Source organism: Cheilinus undulatus, linkage group 9, assembly GCF_018320785.1.
Source record: "Cheilinus undulatus linkage group 9, ASM1832078v1, whole genome shotgun sequence".
Classification (NCBI taxonomy): Eukaryota; Metazoa; Chordata; class Actinopteri; order Labriformes; family Labridae; genus Cheilinus; species Cheilinus undulatus.
The window spans coordinates 43,753,189-43,768,137 of NC_054873.1; the positions used below are offsets into that span (position 1 = coordinate 43,753,189).

Genomic DNA, 14,949 nt, shown 5'->3' on the forward strand with positions numbered 1-14,949 from the left:
TAAAGCAGGGGTTTTCAAAGTGTGGGAGCATGAGCCTCCCCTAAGAGAAAATTATTCATTCAGTGGACCCCCACCCCCATATAGATTCAGATTGAAAAAAATAAGAACAAACATAATATCAAACATGTGTATCTAAACTTTCACAGTTTTGTAACATTAATATATTTTTGATATTTTGGTCTGCAAATGTTCTGTATCATCTGTGTTTCTAAGGCAATCAGTTATTTGGTTTTAGTAATAAATCTACCCGATTATTATGCCCTACACTCTTATTTAGTGGGAACTAAATATGTTTCTATCTGTACAGTTGATGCAGGATTGCATAACAGCAGACCATCCTCCACCTTCAGCTTTTCTTGGTACTTGCTTTTGACCAGTGCTGGTGCACTTTCACTTCCTGTTAAAAATTCCCCTAGTTTGGTCACTAGGCTTATTGCTTAGTCTTAAGATGACCCCACTGTTTACAAAGCCTTATGCTGTCATTAGCTCATATATCTTTTTAAACATCATCAACATCAATGCAGGAGAATCCTAACTTGAATAGTCGACTTTATAGCATAGTCCATATAGAAGTGATCATCAACTGGAGGCCCGGGGGCCACATGCGGCCCTTGGAAGATTATTAAAAATTGAGAAGAACAAAATTTTGCATGCAGTTTTTTTTAAAGATATACTTTTGGGCTTTTCATGCCTTCATTGATAGAGGAGAACTGTAGATAGAATAAGAAACAGGAATGGGGAACACTGATCTCTAGACCAGGTCCCACAATGGCATGCCATTGTTTAACTCTTTTTTTACAGTTCAAATAAACCCTTCAACCCAAAAACTTGTCAACCAACAAGCATGCATGTATAGTATTTTTTTTTTATTTTGCATGGTAAACATATACTTGGCAGTCATATCTTGATTAAAGCTGTGGTTTTTCCACATCATTTTTCCTCGCAAGTCTCTTCAAGGGTAAAATTTCCCTTTCTGAGTCTTTGCTGAAGATTTCTCTCCTCTGCGTCTTTTCAGCCAATCTCATAATAGCATATTAGTATCAAACTCAGTAACAGACATCATTGGGCTCCAGAAATATGTAGCCAGTACCTTTCAATTGCCCCCTTGTGGCTGGCTTCAGTATAGGTGATAGGGGCTGATCTGAAAAGGCTAAAAGTTTCATTGATTTTTGAAGGAAATACCAATATTTTTACAAGAATATGATAATCAGACCAAAAGATTGATTTCAATGTAATTTATTTCAATGTTTGCCCCTCCCCCACAGCATCTGTTAAGAAAAATCAATCACCTTTTTCTGGTTTCAGGTTCCGCGCCTCCCCTGAAGTTCTTTGGCGCCCCCCAGCGGAGGCCCACCTCACACTTTGAAAACTGCTGCTTCAAAGAATACTCCCACAGAAACACTCCAAAATCTTGTGGAAAAGCTTCTGAGAAGAGTGGAGGCTGCTCTAGCTGTAGTAGCCCAACTTAATATTAAAATGCATGTATTTGATTACAATGTCATTACAGTCCCTGTTGATGTAATGATCAGGCGGCCAAATACTTTTGTCCATATAGTGTACCTTGGAATGGATAGTTCTCTTTTTCTTACTTTAGCGTTCTGATATATCCACTGGCTTAATAACTAAATGTAACTAGTATAAATGCTTATACTGCTGGAAAATAAGGAAATGCTGATCTCATATTGTGGTTGATAGCCAAAAAATAAATAATACTAAATTTTAAAAAAGTCTACGGTACACTACAGAGCTACATTTCAGATAACAGATGTGTTGTTTGCAGGAATTACTTCCAGCCATCAAACATTTGTGTTTCAGGCATCTCCAGCCTTTGCCAGCTTAACTTTCAGCTTCACTTCAGGCCTCAGCTTTGACATGAATCCACTCTGAAATGCTGCCTGTACTGTCTGACTGACTGAACCGTGACACTCTGTCCTTAAAGCTGGAAGGCAAAGAAGCAAAGTGATGACACCGAATGACTGAGAGACAGGAAGACCATGTTGTAGTCATGAAAACAGTGGCTTTTTAATGTAAACACTACATTCGATTGGTTTTTCCAGCACGGACATCCCACATGAAATAACAACCATTCACTAAAGAGGAGTAGAGGAGGAGAGAGAAAGAGAAAAAAAGCTGCACAGAAAAAGCATTCACTGGATAAAGAACAGAACAGAGAAGAGGTAAAAAATAAAAATCAAAGAAATCATGAAGATAACAGGAACAGAATGCCAAAGAAACAGGTATATCATGTCATCATACACAGTTGTTTTCTCTTTTAAAAACTAGAAATCAAAGGGCAAGAAAGAGAGGTCTATATAGATAAATGGATAGATAGATCAATGAGAGGTAACATAGATTAGGTATGAATAGAACAATTTCCAAATCTACTTATTGTGTGTGAGAGTGCGTGATGTTGTGTGTTTGTGAGACGTAAGAACTGTGCTTTTCATTGCAGACCTGGAAGATGTGTGCCGAACTGAAAAGAGACGGAGTAGGAAGAGAAGAAGAAAGGAGCATGACTTTATACAGCGTTGATGTGTGAACATGCGGCGCCCCTAACTAGCAGACGCAGCGAGAAACGTGCTCTCCCCAAAAAAAAAGTGGTTCTGTATCTTTTTTTTCTGAAATAATAAAAAATAGATATTGTTATAATATTATATTTAGTCGTTCTGAGTCAGGCTAAAGTGAGGACGCGGTTCTAATGCAGGGAAACAGGCAAAATGGTAAAAGGAGAGGGGGGAGGGGCACAGTTCAGAGCAATACAACAACACGGGGTCAGTCTGAGATCGTCGTGGTTCCAAATCAGCGCGCTGTCAAGCAGGAACCCTTTGCAAAACATCTCTTTATTTTATAAAAGGGAGTTATAGAGAAGAAAATGTTTGGTAGCTACAAAGCACAAGAAAGATTATCTTTTGAGAATATAACAGGATCGCCATTGTTTATGTTGCAGTAATACCCACGATCACTGGTTTCATCAGATATGGTGGATGTGGATTCTCACTTTAAATTCTGCTTTAGCGCAAGAATCCAAAAATCGACACTTTTTCTTTCAACTCTCACGAGACAGCTGTTTAATCTTTTATACGTGACCCCACCCATCCCATTCAGGGACCAATCACCTCTCTCCTTTTGTTGCTGCTATCTGTTCATGTAGCTCTTTTTTGTTTTTTTATTCTTTCTTTTTTTTAAAATCACATTTTGCGATTTTTTTAAAGCATTTTAAAAATTATTTTCTCAACAGTACCTGTGTGAAGCTTCTTTTTCTTTTTTTTAAGTTTTATGAGTTAACTGCTCTCTTTATACAAAGGCTTGAGTATCTCATGCTATCTGTGTCAAGGCTTTGGGAGGAAGAGGGAAAGTCTGGGTACGGGAGGGGAGAGAAAGGAGAGGCCCTTTGACCCTGAAAGGAGGACATGAGGGCACCATGCAGAATGAAAGCAAAAACAAAGAGAGACATGTGAGTGGGTGGGAGGAGTGAAGGCATGGTGGTGGTGTGTAAATGAAGAGAGAAAGAGAGAAAGAGGAGAGATGTGAAGGACGATCAATCAATAAATAAATTAATAAATTAATCCACCGTAATCAGAGCAGGAGTGAGTTTCCTGACATGTAGAATGTTAGTAGGTCTAGAGGTTATAACAGTGAGGAAAGTAGACTTATGTGTACTTGCTTCTAAAAGCTATCTACAGAACAGTACCTCTGTTACATGGCACTGATAGGACATTTAGCACATTTCCTATTGGCTCTCAGGCTGGGCCCTGGTTAGTGATTGGCTAACGGCTAAGGCCAGGTGGGGAAAACAGGAAGCCTCACTACCTGTAAATTAAAAATTAAAAAATAAGTTTGACAACAAACATCTTAAAATGTCTCCACTAATGTAAACAAAAAGTAATGTTAAAATCGCTGTCATCAGTTTCAGGAGGTCTCGAGTTTTTTTTTAAGGTTTTTTCACCGACCTGCTTTTTTTTTCTTTAGTGCTATCATCATTTTAACATTTCTGCAAAATTAATACATAATCACTACTTTAGCAAAAATAACAACTGACATAATACACAAATAAAGGTGTCAAGGTGAGGCAAAATGTGAATAAAAATCAGTGTACAGACTGATACTCATGTAATAAATATACACACGATCAACAAAAATAAAACAGCAGTCATATTCATAGTAATAATAAAAAAATCTGCAAAAAAAAAAAAGTACAGGTTTGTTTTTGTTAACAACAAAAGACACAGCTGAGAAAGCAAAAGAGAGCAGAACAGGAGGCTTTCATTGACTTTGTTCAAGAAGTTTCCAAGGCTGCAGGGTTTCATGTTTTCTATTCAAACAGACGCGTTTGATCGGCAGCGCCAAAGAACATCAGGAGGAGAAGTCGGAGTGAGTCGGAGAGAAAGACAGGAACTAAAAACATTATATATATATATTTATATATACGTATGCCTATTTTTTAAATTATCCTCATTATTAATATGTACCTAGTTGCATTTTTCTTTCTTTTTTCTTTAAATAATCAGCAGAATCATCATCGTCATCATCACCATCATCATTTCCACAGCAGTGTCAAAGGAACAGAGGCGAGGAGGAGGGGAGAGGAGGAGGAGGAGGAGGGCAGGATGGGTGAGAGAGAGGAGGGGACAAAGAGGGTGGACAATACGGGGGCAGTTGGGCTTGCTCAGTACAAGCCGCACCCTCGAAGGTTGTTGGCAATGATGATGTCGGTCACGGCGTCAAACACCACCTGGATGTTTCCTGTATCCGTGGCGCAGGTCATGTGACAGTAGATTTCCTTATTCGGAGAGCGGTTCTTGCTCTCAAACTGTGCTTGGATGTAGGCTGCGGCGTCCTCGTAGGTATTTGGTCCTGCGGAAGAAAAAGAAGCAGAGATGAGAGAGGGTTTTTTCAAAATGGCGGCTTCCTGGATTTCATGTCAGGGTTGACTGCAGGGAACTCAGATATCCCCCTGGCGTTCTCGCTACAAAATCTGCTCCTGTTTCCCAGCCCTCAGGGATTCGTAGCATCTATGTATGATTTTGTTTTTGTGCGCCTGAGTGTTCGCATCCTGAAAATGATGTGCTGAAAAATTGATGAGTTACCAGCTCTCATTACAGTTTTCCCCCAGATTATGCACACAAAAATGGAGCTATGCACACAATTTAGTAAACTTGAGCTCATTTAGCAGAAACATGATGCCAAACTGCTAAACTCTGAGCACAATTCCACTGGTCTTAGTCAGAAAACACTCCACATCAGAGCTAAGCAAATCTCTCAACACAAACGGCTTCATTTAGGCGAGCTCTGTTCACCATGAAACACTGACCTTCAAATCGCAACACAATGATTACTGGTGAGTCTCACTGGTGAAAATGAAAAACTGATGTGAAGAATGCTTCAATCATGTGTCAGAGTAGAGAAGAGGCCTCAAGTGACTCAGACAGGGTTTTTTCCTGCTGCTTGGTCAAAGAAACATTGCAATTGTTGGGGATCAGCCATGTGGACAACAAAACTCAGGCCTAGCAGACATTACAGAGGCCTGTTTTTGTGGTTTAAACTTTCAAACTAATCTGGACTAATGATTGTATATATTCTATTAGTAGTTATAAAAATTATTGTCAATATTTAAAAATAACAAAAAACTAGCATAAAATCATCAAAGTGGTAAAATACATTATAATAAATAACAATAAAAATAGTTCAATTAAAAAGAATAAAACTGGTTATTAGAAGGGATAACGTTGACTAGACATCCATTATATGGCCAATGAAGAACATTGTAAGTTGAAATGGAAAGTTATGACAAAAACAAAAATATTATTGGAAATAGACTCACAGAAATAGAATATAATGTGGTAGCAACAAGACTGCATCACATTTTATTGTAACAGAGTACAGATACAGCTGACTTACTATAAATCCCATTCATACCTGTTCATAAGCCCCTGATGCAGCAATGGGAGCAATTTGGGGTTCAGTGTCTTGCTAAAGGAGCTGAAGATCAACACCAACACTCACACTTGAATCAAGTCTCAGAGCATAAAACAGGCCTCAAGTGAATTATGCAGGCACTAGGCAATAAAATGGAGCAGGAGGAAGACTGAGGAAAAGTGAGAATAAGAGAAGCCCTGACAGACTGTAATATTTTACAATTATTTACATGTAGGCCAACAAGGTCTAGATATGACCTTTTCTACAGAGATCACTGTTGGGATTCCTTTGCCCATGTTTCTGATGGATTATTGCTGATTTCTGAAGCTGAAAACTTTTGCACCACGGGTGAAGTGGAAAACGAGTTTGACTGTCTGTATTAGTCATACTCATTACCACATACATGAGAATGATGTCTGTAGATCCGTAAACATATGATGCCCCCTAAAGTCCAACCAAAGAAACTACACTTGTATTCACGGATGATAAAAAACTGATAGTCTACCTGTAGCTCTTGGAAAGAGGATAATATTGTCTGCTTTTTCTCCATTTAGTAGCTTGGAATATGTGTTTACTGGAATAAAAGAGATAAAACAGGACTAATATTGCATATCTAGAAATAATTACAGAAGCTGGCCACTGACATATCAGCCAAATGGGCTAAGCTATGCTAACTTGTTTAGCCATTCAAATGTTTGTCTATATGTTAAATAACCTGTTTTTAATATTACCATCCCTTTCAACCATTCACTTAAATGTTTAAATATATCTGACACTACCAAAACCATCTTACAGAACTTCATATCGACTAAAAAAATCCTGATATATTTCACAGCACTTTTCCGAAATCTACTGCAAAAGTTCAATTTTTTCAACGTACTTGTGGCACATTCTGGAAGAAAATATTACAGAGGGGAGGAGTTTCACAGGCAGGTCGGACAACACGGAGATTCCCATGGGAATGAATGGACTTCCAGTTGACTTACCTCCGTATCCATATGTATGTGGAAAGGAGAGGTTAAAGTCTTTACACACTGGGCGTGCTATTTTGGGTTGCAGTTTTTTTTTAAATTTTTTTTTTTTGCATCCACAACCCTAAAAAACATCACACACTCAAACCTTGCAAACTGAGTCTATTGTGTTTTATTTGTAGCCACTGCAAATGACTTTTTAATTCAGTCTCTGTTTTGACCTGTGAATAGGCTACAAACAAAATAAAATCATAAAAAACTTAAAAAGTAAAGGCATGAGAAAAACAAACAAAATATGATTCTCCAGAGAGCTCCCGTTGTTTTGCCAAACCCCATATCTAGTGAGGGGGAAAATGTGACCTACAGATAAGGGGTGTAGTCCAGCTCCTCATTTAGTCCTAGACTTGTTGTAGCCTTTAGCTTGGAAATCCAAAAAGTCTCTCTTTGTAATAGTTTCTTTAGTTTAGCTCCTCTTTTGGACATTTCTATGGCCTCTATACCAATGGCTTTGACAGAAATCTAGTAAAAGTCTAATTTTCTTTATATGTGCAATAATACTGAGTTTTATTTACAAGTTGGGTTAACTTGAAATCATGTTCATTTTAAAGAAAAAATTTTTTTGGATTATTTCTTGGTCATTATATAACAAAAGAGTAGTTTATACTAAGTGATGTGTGTGATTCCAGTGATGTCAAGTCTGTTCTTAGCCTGTCTGCTCTTCTATGTGGACTAAAGGCGCTCCCTTTGGAGAGTTGGCTTCCCTTATCCGTTTTTGTTTATTGACATTATAAAGAATGATTCCAAATGAAGAGCTGTTTGGGAGCTGATAGATGGCTGTAATTACAAAGCCAAATAATCTGGACCTCTAAAAAGAGCAAGAATCCCCATCACTGCCAGTAAGGTTAGACATTAGATGGATACTGAATGTGAAAACACAAGCCAATTGTGCCAAACTGTGCCAAAATAAACTGAATCAAACTGGGCTGCTTGGTGGAAACAATACCACTTTTACTTTAGGAGTTTAAAATCCCTATCATTCAAAAGATATTTAGAAATCTACTTCAGTTTCAAATTAAATTCATATCCATGAAGTTTGTACCCTTATTTTGAAAACCAAAGGAAGATTCTCACAATAATATTCTTAACAATTCTCTGAAAGGTTCAGAGGATGTGATGATGGAGCAGGAAAGAGATGGATCACGTCACATAGACTTAGTGGGATTATAAACGCACTCTGCAGATATAAGCAAAGCATGATGGACAGAAATGATAAGGATTTGCTTAAAAGAGCTGCATGTGTGAAGAAGGCAGGAGACAGCTCTCACTTTCCATCTCCTCTCTTTCCTCCTCTTGGCTGACCAAGCGTGACAGTCTCCTGCTCTCTGACTTTAAATCCCTCCTTCTTCCTGCCACAGCTACATCAGTCTCACCTCTACATGAAGAACTCCATGTCCCTTTTTTTTGTCTCCTACTCTTAAATTCTACTACAGCCTCTCAGACACTTCCTTTTCTCCCTCTCTGTTTAAATCTCTCCTCTTGCTGCTTCTTTTCTGGTATTCTAAACAAAGACAGTAAATCTTCATGTACATTGCCCATTTTAAAACTTGGACACCAGCATCTAGGTTCTTGTGATTTATCTTCACTAACTTCTGATTATTTAAACTAAATAAACTTGTGATCCACAACTTTGCACAAAGTATAAGTCAAGACTGGTCCTTGCCTGAGTTACAACACAGAACCATTTTAGTTCTCCCTTAAACAAGCAGCCATCGGATCTCGGGATAAAATAGAAGTCTGACAGCTGGTGAACATTCACACTTTTTTTTATAATCTCTTTTTAATTATTGGTCCTATTTTCACTTCAACTCTTGGTGGTATAATATAATTATAAATCAGCCTGATTTTAAGCATCTTTGCTAAAGCTTTCAGACTAATTAGAGATATTTACTTAGATCCTGAAAAGCTGTATGAAAGTCTGACATTTTAAGATCTAATTAAACAAAACAACCAAATCTTAATAGTTCATCCTTGAGTCAGAGAGGAGATATGTGCAAAGTTTAAAGAAAATCCTTCAAGTAGAGCTGGGCGATAAGGCCTCAAATGTCCCGTCTGACCGGGTTCACTTCTTTGCAATTACTGCATGTGATGTTTTAAGTTTCTTTTCTCTCCTGCTGAGGTCTGTCATGCTGCTATCGTGGGCGTTGACAAAAAAGCACTGGAACAAAAGAACTACCGACTTTCACTGTGAAGAACTTGGTGGAAACCCTCTGAGCCCTCAGCCCTTTTTTAACAATTTCATCGCACCTGGACTTGTAGTCTGAACAAACTTGTGAAACATTAACCGTGTAATGCACAGTCAAGCTCTAAACATCATTTTCCTTGGGGCAACCTTGGCTGTAGAAATATGTTTGCTGGAGTAATTTAAAATGATTTGTTGTTAAGTTATGGGACTATATAGACAAAGCGAAAACTAAATAGTAATTAAAACTCAAAGATTTGTATGTGTGACACAGTAAACGATAACGACTAAGATTCTTTTTTTGCACAAACTTGTTTCCCATCTCTTGGGGACTAAATACTGAAAATAATCATTCTGTGACAAAAAATATTCAAAATATTCACATATTTCCAAAAAAAAAAAGGTTCTTGAGCCATAATTCAAAGTAGGTCCTGTTTGACGTGGTGCCACATCACAGGCTCTCTGTCTCGCTTTCTCTTCAACTCAGGGTTGTCTCCACCAGGATCTAAGTAAAAAGATGTGCAGTTTGAGCAAATGTGATGCAATGACGGAAACAGCCTGATTGTTAAAGCCCGTCACAAAGTATTGAGGAACACAAAATGGGCAATAACATTAGCCCCAAGAAGTAAAAACAATTTACTTTCATTAAAAAAGGAGAAAAAAAGGCATTCAATGTTGGAGATACAAGGGTGGATCTAATCTTTAAATACCTCAGTCACCCAAGTTCCAGGCTTGCTAGAAAACCCTAGCATCATCAGAACGGTACAACAGAGGAGGAAAAAAAGTATGAGACTAAGATTTATGGTTCCAAAGTTATTTAACATTTTGTAACTCGTGTCTCTGTTTGTCATACATGACAACACTACCCTGAAAGGGTTAAATGTAGCTTTAACAGAGTTACCAACGAGTGTGCAGAGCTACCGTGTATAACTGTCTCTCTGACTTTGTTTCACACTCTAGCCAGCTTCTTTGGATCATCATGGACTGGAAATGATTGAGTTATTGTTAAAACACACCTTTAAACAGTTGTTTAAGAAACTAAAAAACAAACCACTCCAGTGCTGGGATCAAGTCAAAATGAGCCAGCTCTGGACAGGCAGACAGAGTCACCATGCAAAGTTAGCACACTCACTATGTTGGTGTTATTACAGACGTCAAACTTGGAGAGGAAATTACTCAAGTTTCACTTCATTGCTGAGCTACATTAGCTATACTGACACAAATGGGTGACGATTGGTTTGTTACCAGGATACTCTTTAATGTTGGGCTAAAACATGCTAATGACGGGGTTCAAGCTCAGCTGTTTTCTGTCACATATCACTGTTACGCTATTTTTATTTCCCCACTATTGTAACTGGTGGTTTGAGCTAATTATGCATCCTGCCTCCTATGGGTACTACAACACACCTAGAGTCGTTCTGATTCTGATACCAGTATTGGAAAAACAGCCGATAATTCTTAAAATGCAGGTGATGGTCTAAGAGAGTACACGTGTTCATGCATCAATCTGATACGGTTTTGTTTAACTTATATTGTGCTTCATTTAGCCATGCTAAATGTTTGGACAAGCATTAGAAAATGGAAATCAATCCTTCTTTTCTGATGTAAAACACTGCATTTACAAGCTGCTCTTTTCAGAGCAGCGAAGAAGAACCAAAGGACCGACTGCAACAGCAACGTTTGGAGGCTGTGTGACAATTATTCTCTAGTTTGTCAAAAAAAACCCTTCCAAATTGGCATTGTCTTACACAGCAAGCACTGACACAATTTACTGACACACAGTTTCCTCTTGAGACTAGCGGTTGTGCCTTTAAATCCCTTATACAGCTCACTAGCAAGCCTGGAACTCAGGTGACATGTTGGTACTTTAAAGATTAAATCCACACCAAAGTCAAAATTTTAACATCTTTGTTTTATCCATTTTGAATCCATTTTTGATCATTTATTACTGCTAGCTTAAATGCTAACCCTCTTACTGTTTTCCCTTTGTGAGGGTCTGTAAGCCAATGACAGGCTAGTATGTCATCACACCATGCGGCCTGAATAGAGCCTTGAAGCAGCCCCCTGTGTTACTGTTATCTTAACATTAAACAGTAAAACTTAATTATTAGCAGGAAAAAATGTTTTTAAGGTCTTTCCATACTGTGGTTGTTATTTCCGGATGCTTTTTTTCTGATCCGTAATCCAAAGAACACACTCGGACCTTGCACACTGAGTCTGATGCATTTTCATTTGCTTTACTGTGAAAATTCGTAGACTGTGGCAAATGGTTTTGTATCAGAGTAGGCTCTGTCACTCCTTCAAAATCCCGCTGGATCCATCCTGAAAGAAGGCTTCATACAGCACCTGCATCATAGCGCTGAGCCTAGATGGAGAGCAACTTTTAAATCCACTCTCTGTTGTGACTTGTTTGTAGGCTACAAACATATGCCTTTATCTGTTATAGTTCCATATTTCCCAATAATACACTGGTAAACTACAGTGTTTAAATTGAGGTTTCAGTGTGGGACAGAGAGAGGGAGAGTCAGGCGGTGGTGAGCATGCAACAAGGAGGCAGCGGGCAGTTTAGAATCATCAATCACCCATTTAAATGACTTGTACTGATGCGAAATTTTGCCTAAAATCAAACCTGTTCCAAAAAAAAATATGACAGACAAAAAATTTCGGCATAAGTGTGCAAACTTGATTAGAACAACATGAGCTTGATTCTGTTTTTTAACCTGAGAAAAATTTGGGCGAAAAAAACTGACTCAGTGTGCAAAGGCCTTTAGTGTCACAGAGAGGAAGCACGTTATGGTTCTATTTGTTGAGCCATGTTCTGGGTTAAATGAAGGGCTAAAATAATTTGCTAGTCTTCCAGAAAGTTTACACCGGTATCTTACTGGTACTTGGTATCAGCTGATAACCAATGCATATCGGAATCAGTATGGGGAAGGAAAAAATGGTATTGGAACATCTCTAAACACAGCATACATTTATTTAAACTGGTGATGATAGTGTTGCAAAAATCCATTTCATGGCAGAAATAACACTGTGACTACTGATACCAATTAGCCAGCCCATTGCCTCAAAGCATTCTTCAGATATTGCTCTCACAATTATGTCCCACAAAGACAGATGAGTGTACGCATGGATGTGGACTGACGAATAACCCAACAACCAAAAGCCTCTGACTGTAGCTATCATTGACTGTAGCTATCATTGACTGTAGCTATCATTGACTGTAGCTATCATTGACTGTAGCTATCATTGACTGTAGCTATCATTGACTGTAGCTATCATTGACTGTAACTATCATTGACTGTAGCTATCATTGACTGCAGCTGTCACTGACTGTAGCTATCACTGGTGCAGTGGTATAAAAATATAGAAATCTTTTTTTTGATTACTACTTTAAATGTGTGATATATAAAACTCTGCCACCAAGGGGCCCTAAATAAAAAAAAAATAACACATCATGACGAGTATTGACAAGTGTTGCTCATCCCCGCACATCTCTGCTGTTTACTTCCATCAGACAAAGTCCATCAGACAGCTGCAGCTGATCCAGAACACTGCTGCTTGAGTCCTCACTAAGACCAAGAGAGCGGACCACATCACTCCTGTTCTGAGGTCTCTACACTGGCTCCCTGTCTCTCAGAGAATAGACTTTAAGATACTCCTATTAGCTTATAAAGCTCTGAATGGTTTAGGCCCAAAATACATCAGAGACCTTCTAGTCCAGTATGAACCATCCAGACCGCTCAGGTCGTCTGGTGCAGGTCTGCTCTGTGTCCCTAGAGTCAGGACCAAACATGGAGAATCAGCGTTCAGTTACTATGATCCTTATATCTGGAACAAACTCCCAGAAAACATCAGGTCTGCTGAGAGTTTGAGTTCTTTTAAATCAAGGTTGAAGACACACCTGTTCACTGCTGCCTTTGACTAAAAACTTTATCACTTTTCAAATTTTCTATTTTCGCTCAAACTCTGCACTGTGACTTTTACTTTTATATATGTGTTTTTATCTTTTTTTGGGTTTTATGTGCTGTTTTTATCACCTTTTGCATTCTTCTTTTAAATTGCTTTAAGTTAAGAGCTTGGAGCTCAGATAAGGATCCAGTATTGGCCAGAAACATGAAACTGTCTGGAACAGAATTCGGTCTCCGGACCAAGGTTGAGAGGAACCCAGGTTTTTTTTTTATCTTTTGTGGATCTTATTTGCTGTTTTTAATCACCTTTTACATGTCTTGTTTAAAATTTTTCAATTGTGTTTCTTTTTTCCCTTTGTCAATGTATTTTAATGTCCTGTATGAAGCACTTTGAATTGCCTTGTTGCTGAAATGTGCTATACAAATAAACTTGCCTTGCCTTGCCTTACCTTCTTGTCTGAATTGAGGACTCTCTTCATAACGGCAAGTCATGAGGCATATTTACTGAACAGAGAACAGAGGCTTTGTTTTCATTCATAAATTTCTCATAATAAGGGGGAAATGCATTGAAAAAGGCATGGTGAAGGTGGAAGTGCTGGGATTTTAGAGGAAAGGTTGACAGGGTCAGTCAAAAATTTAGCTAAGCTCAGCCCTATGATGGATCTGCTACATTTATAGCATTGCATTTAGTTGCAAGACTGTTCACAGTCCTTCCAGCTGATGTTCAACAACACAGTATCCCAACATACAAAAGAATAAGCTGAAGAGGTATTTTTTAATAGTGAGCTCTTCTGGAACCAGTGCACGCAGGAGGTGAAGTCTCCATAAATATCCTTCCTCAGCTGTGCGGATCGTGATAAAATACAGCTGTGCTTTAAATGAGTTTCTTGTTCCACAGACTAACGAGTCGATCAGTCAATTTATGGTATATCTGGCTCTTTGTCTGTTCTCTGTAATTGAATTCAGTTCACTGTTTCACAGCTTACTTTGCTCTCCAGGAAATCAATTTTGTTCACCTGTCAAGTTTTGTAGCTGCTTTCATATTTCGAGACCTGCGATTTCACACCAGTACACTCGGGGAAAAACAGGCATACCTGTGTATTCAGGGAAGCAGATGCTCAGTGCAGACTTCTTGATCTTCTCTGCAAACAGATCCTTTTTGTTGAGGAAGAGGATGATGGAGGTGTCGATGAAGAACTTGTTGTTGCAGATGGAGTCGAACAGCATCAGGGACTCGTGCATGCGATTCTGCAGAGGAGGGAAGAAGAGTGGAGGGAGAAAGAAATGGGTGGGAATGATGGAAAAATATGAGATGACAAAAGGGAAGTAGAAAAAGAAAGGTTATGTAAAATTAGGGGAACACGCAAAAGGAAGCAAGAGGTTTCAACAGAGAGTAGAAAAGGATGATAGGGAGGATGAACAGAGAGGATCGGTGACAGAGGGGAAGGCAGGGTGAATGAACGAGGGAAAAAAGAGAAGAAGAAAGAAGGGAAAGTTGAAGTTAACACAAATTTTTACTTTACATACATGAGCTGAAAAGTTTTACAGACAAAGACAGAGAGAATGAACAAACCAGTTTTTAAAATCTCAGAGAAAGGACAGGAGACAGGGGAATAGAGACATCAGGTGGGGATCCAACTTTTTTATTGCTTGAGCATCTTTAATTACGAAACAGCCTGGGCTTGATTTTTGCTAACATTATGTTCTTCCAGGGATGCTCACTCTCTCACACTTTGAAAACTTGCTTAAAATATAAGAGACACACTTTGCTACAGACTTTAGACAAGGTTTTAAGTGGTTCTAAGGATGCCAGAGTCTGGGGACCCCCAATGTACCTTAGGGTGGTTGGAGCTAGGTGTCTATTTCCCTATTTGGCTAAACACTCATTTAAATTTCGTTTCACTGACTAGTC

The 14,949-nt window shown here is 38.6% G+C and overlaps 1 protein-coding gene across 1 annotated transcript in view; it reads right to left on the reverse strand.

Annotated features, from left to right (window-relative positions):
• Nucleotides 1–2,012: 2,012 nt before the first annotated feature.
• Nucleotides 2,013–14,949, reverse strand: part of gnao1a (guanine nucleotide binding protein (G protein), alpha activating activity polypeptide O, a) — a 183,380-nt gene continuing 170,443 nt past the window's right edge. Inside the window, exons 7-8 of the mRNA XM_041794960.1 lie at nt 14,132–14,285; nt 2,013–4,854 (exon numbers count right to left, since the gene is read on the reverse strand). Of these exons, the coding sequence (XP_041650894.1) occupies nt 4,667–4,854; nt 14,132–14,285 (342 nt within the window). The 3' untranslated portion in view covers nt 2,013–4,666. The remainder of the gene's footprint in view (nt 4,855–14,131; nt 14,286–14,949) is intronic.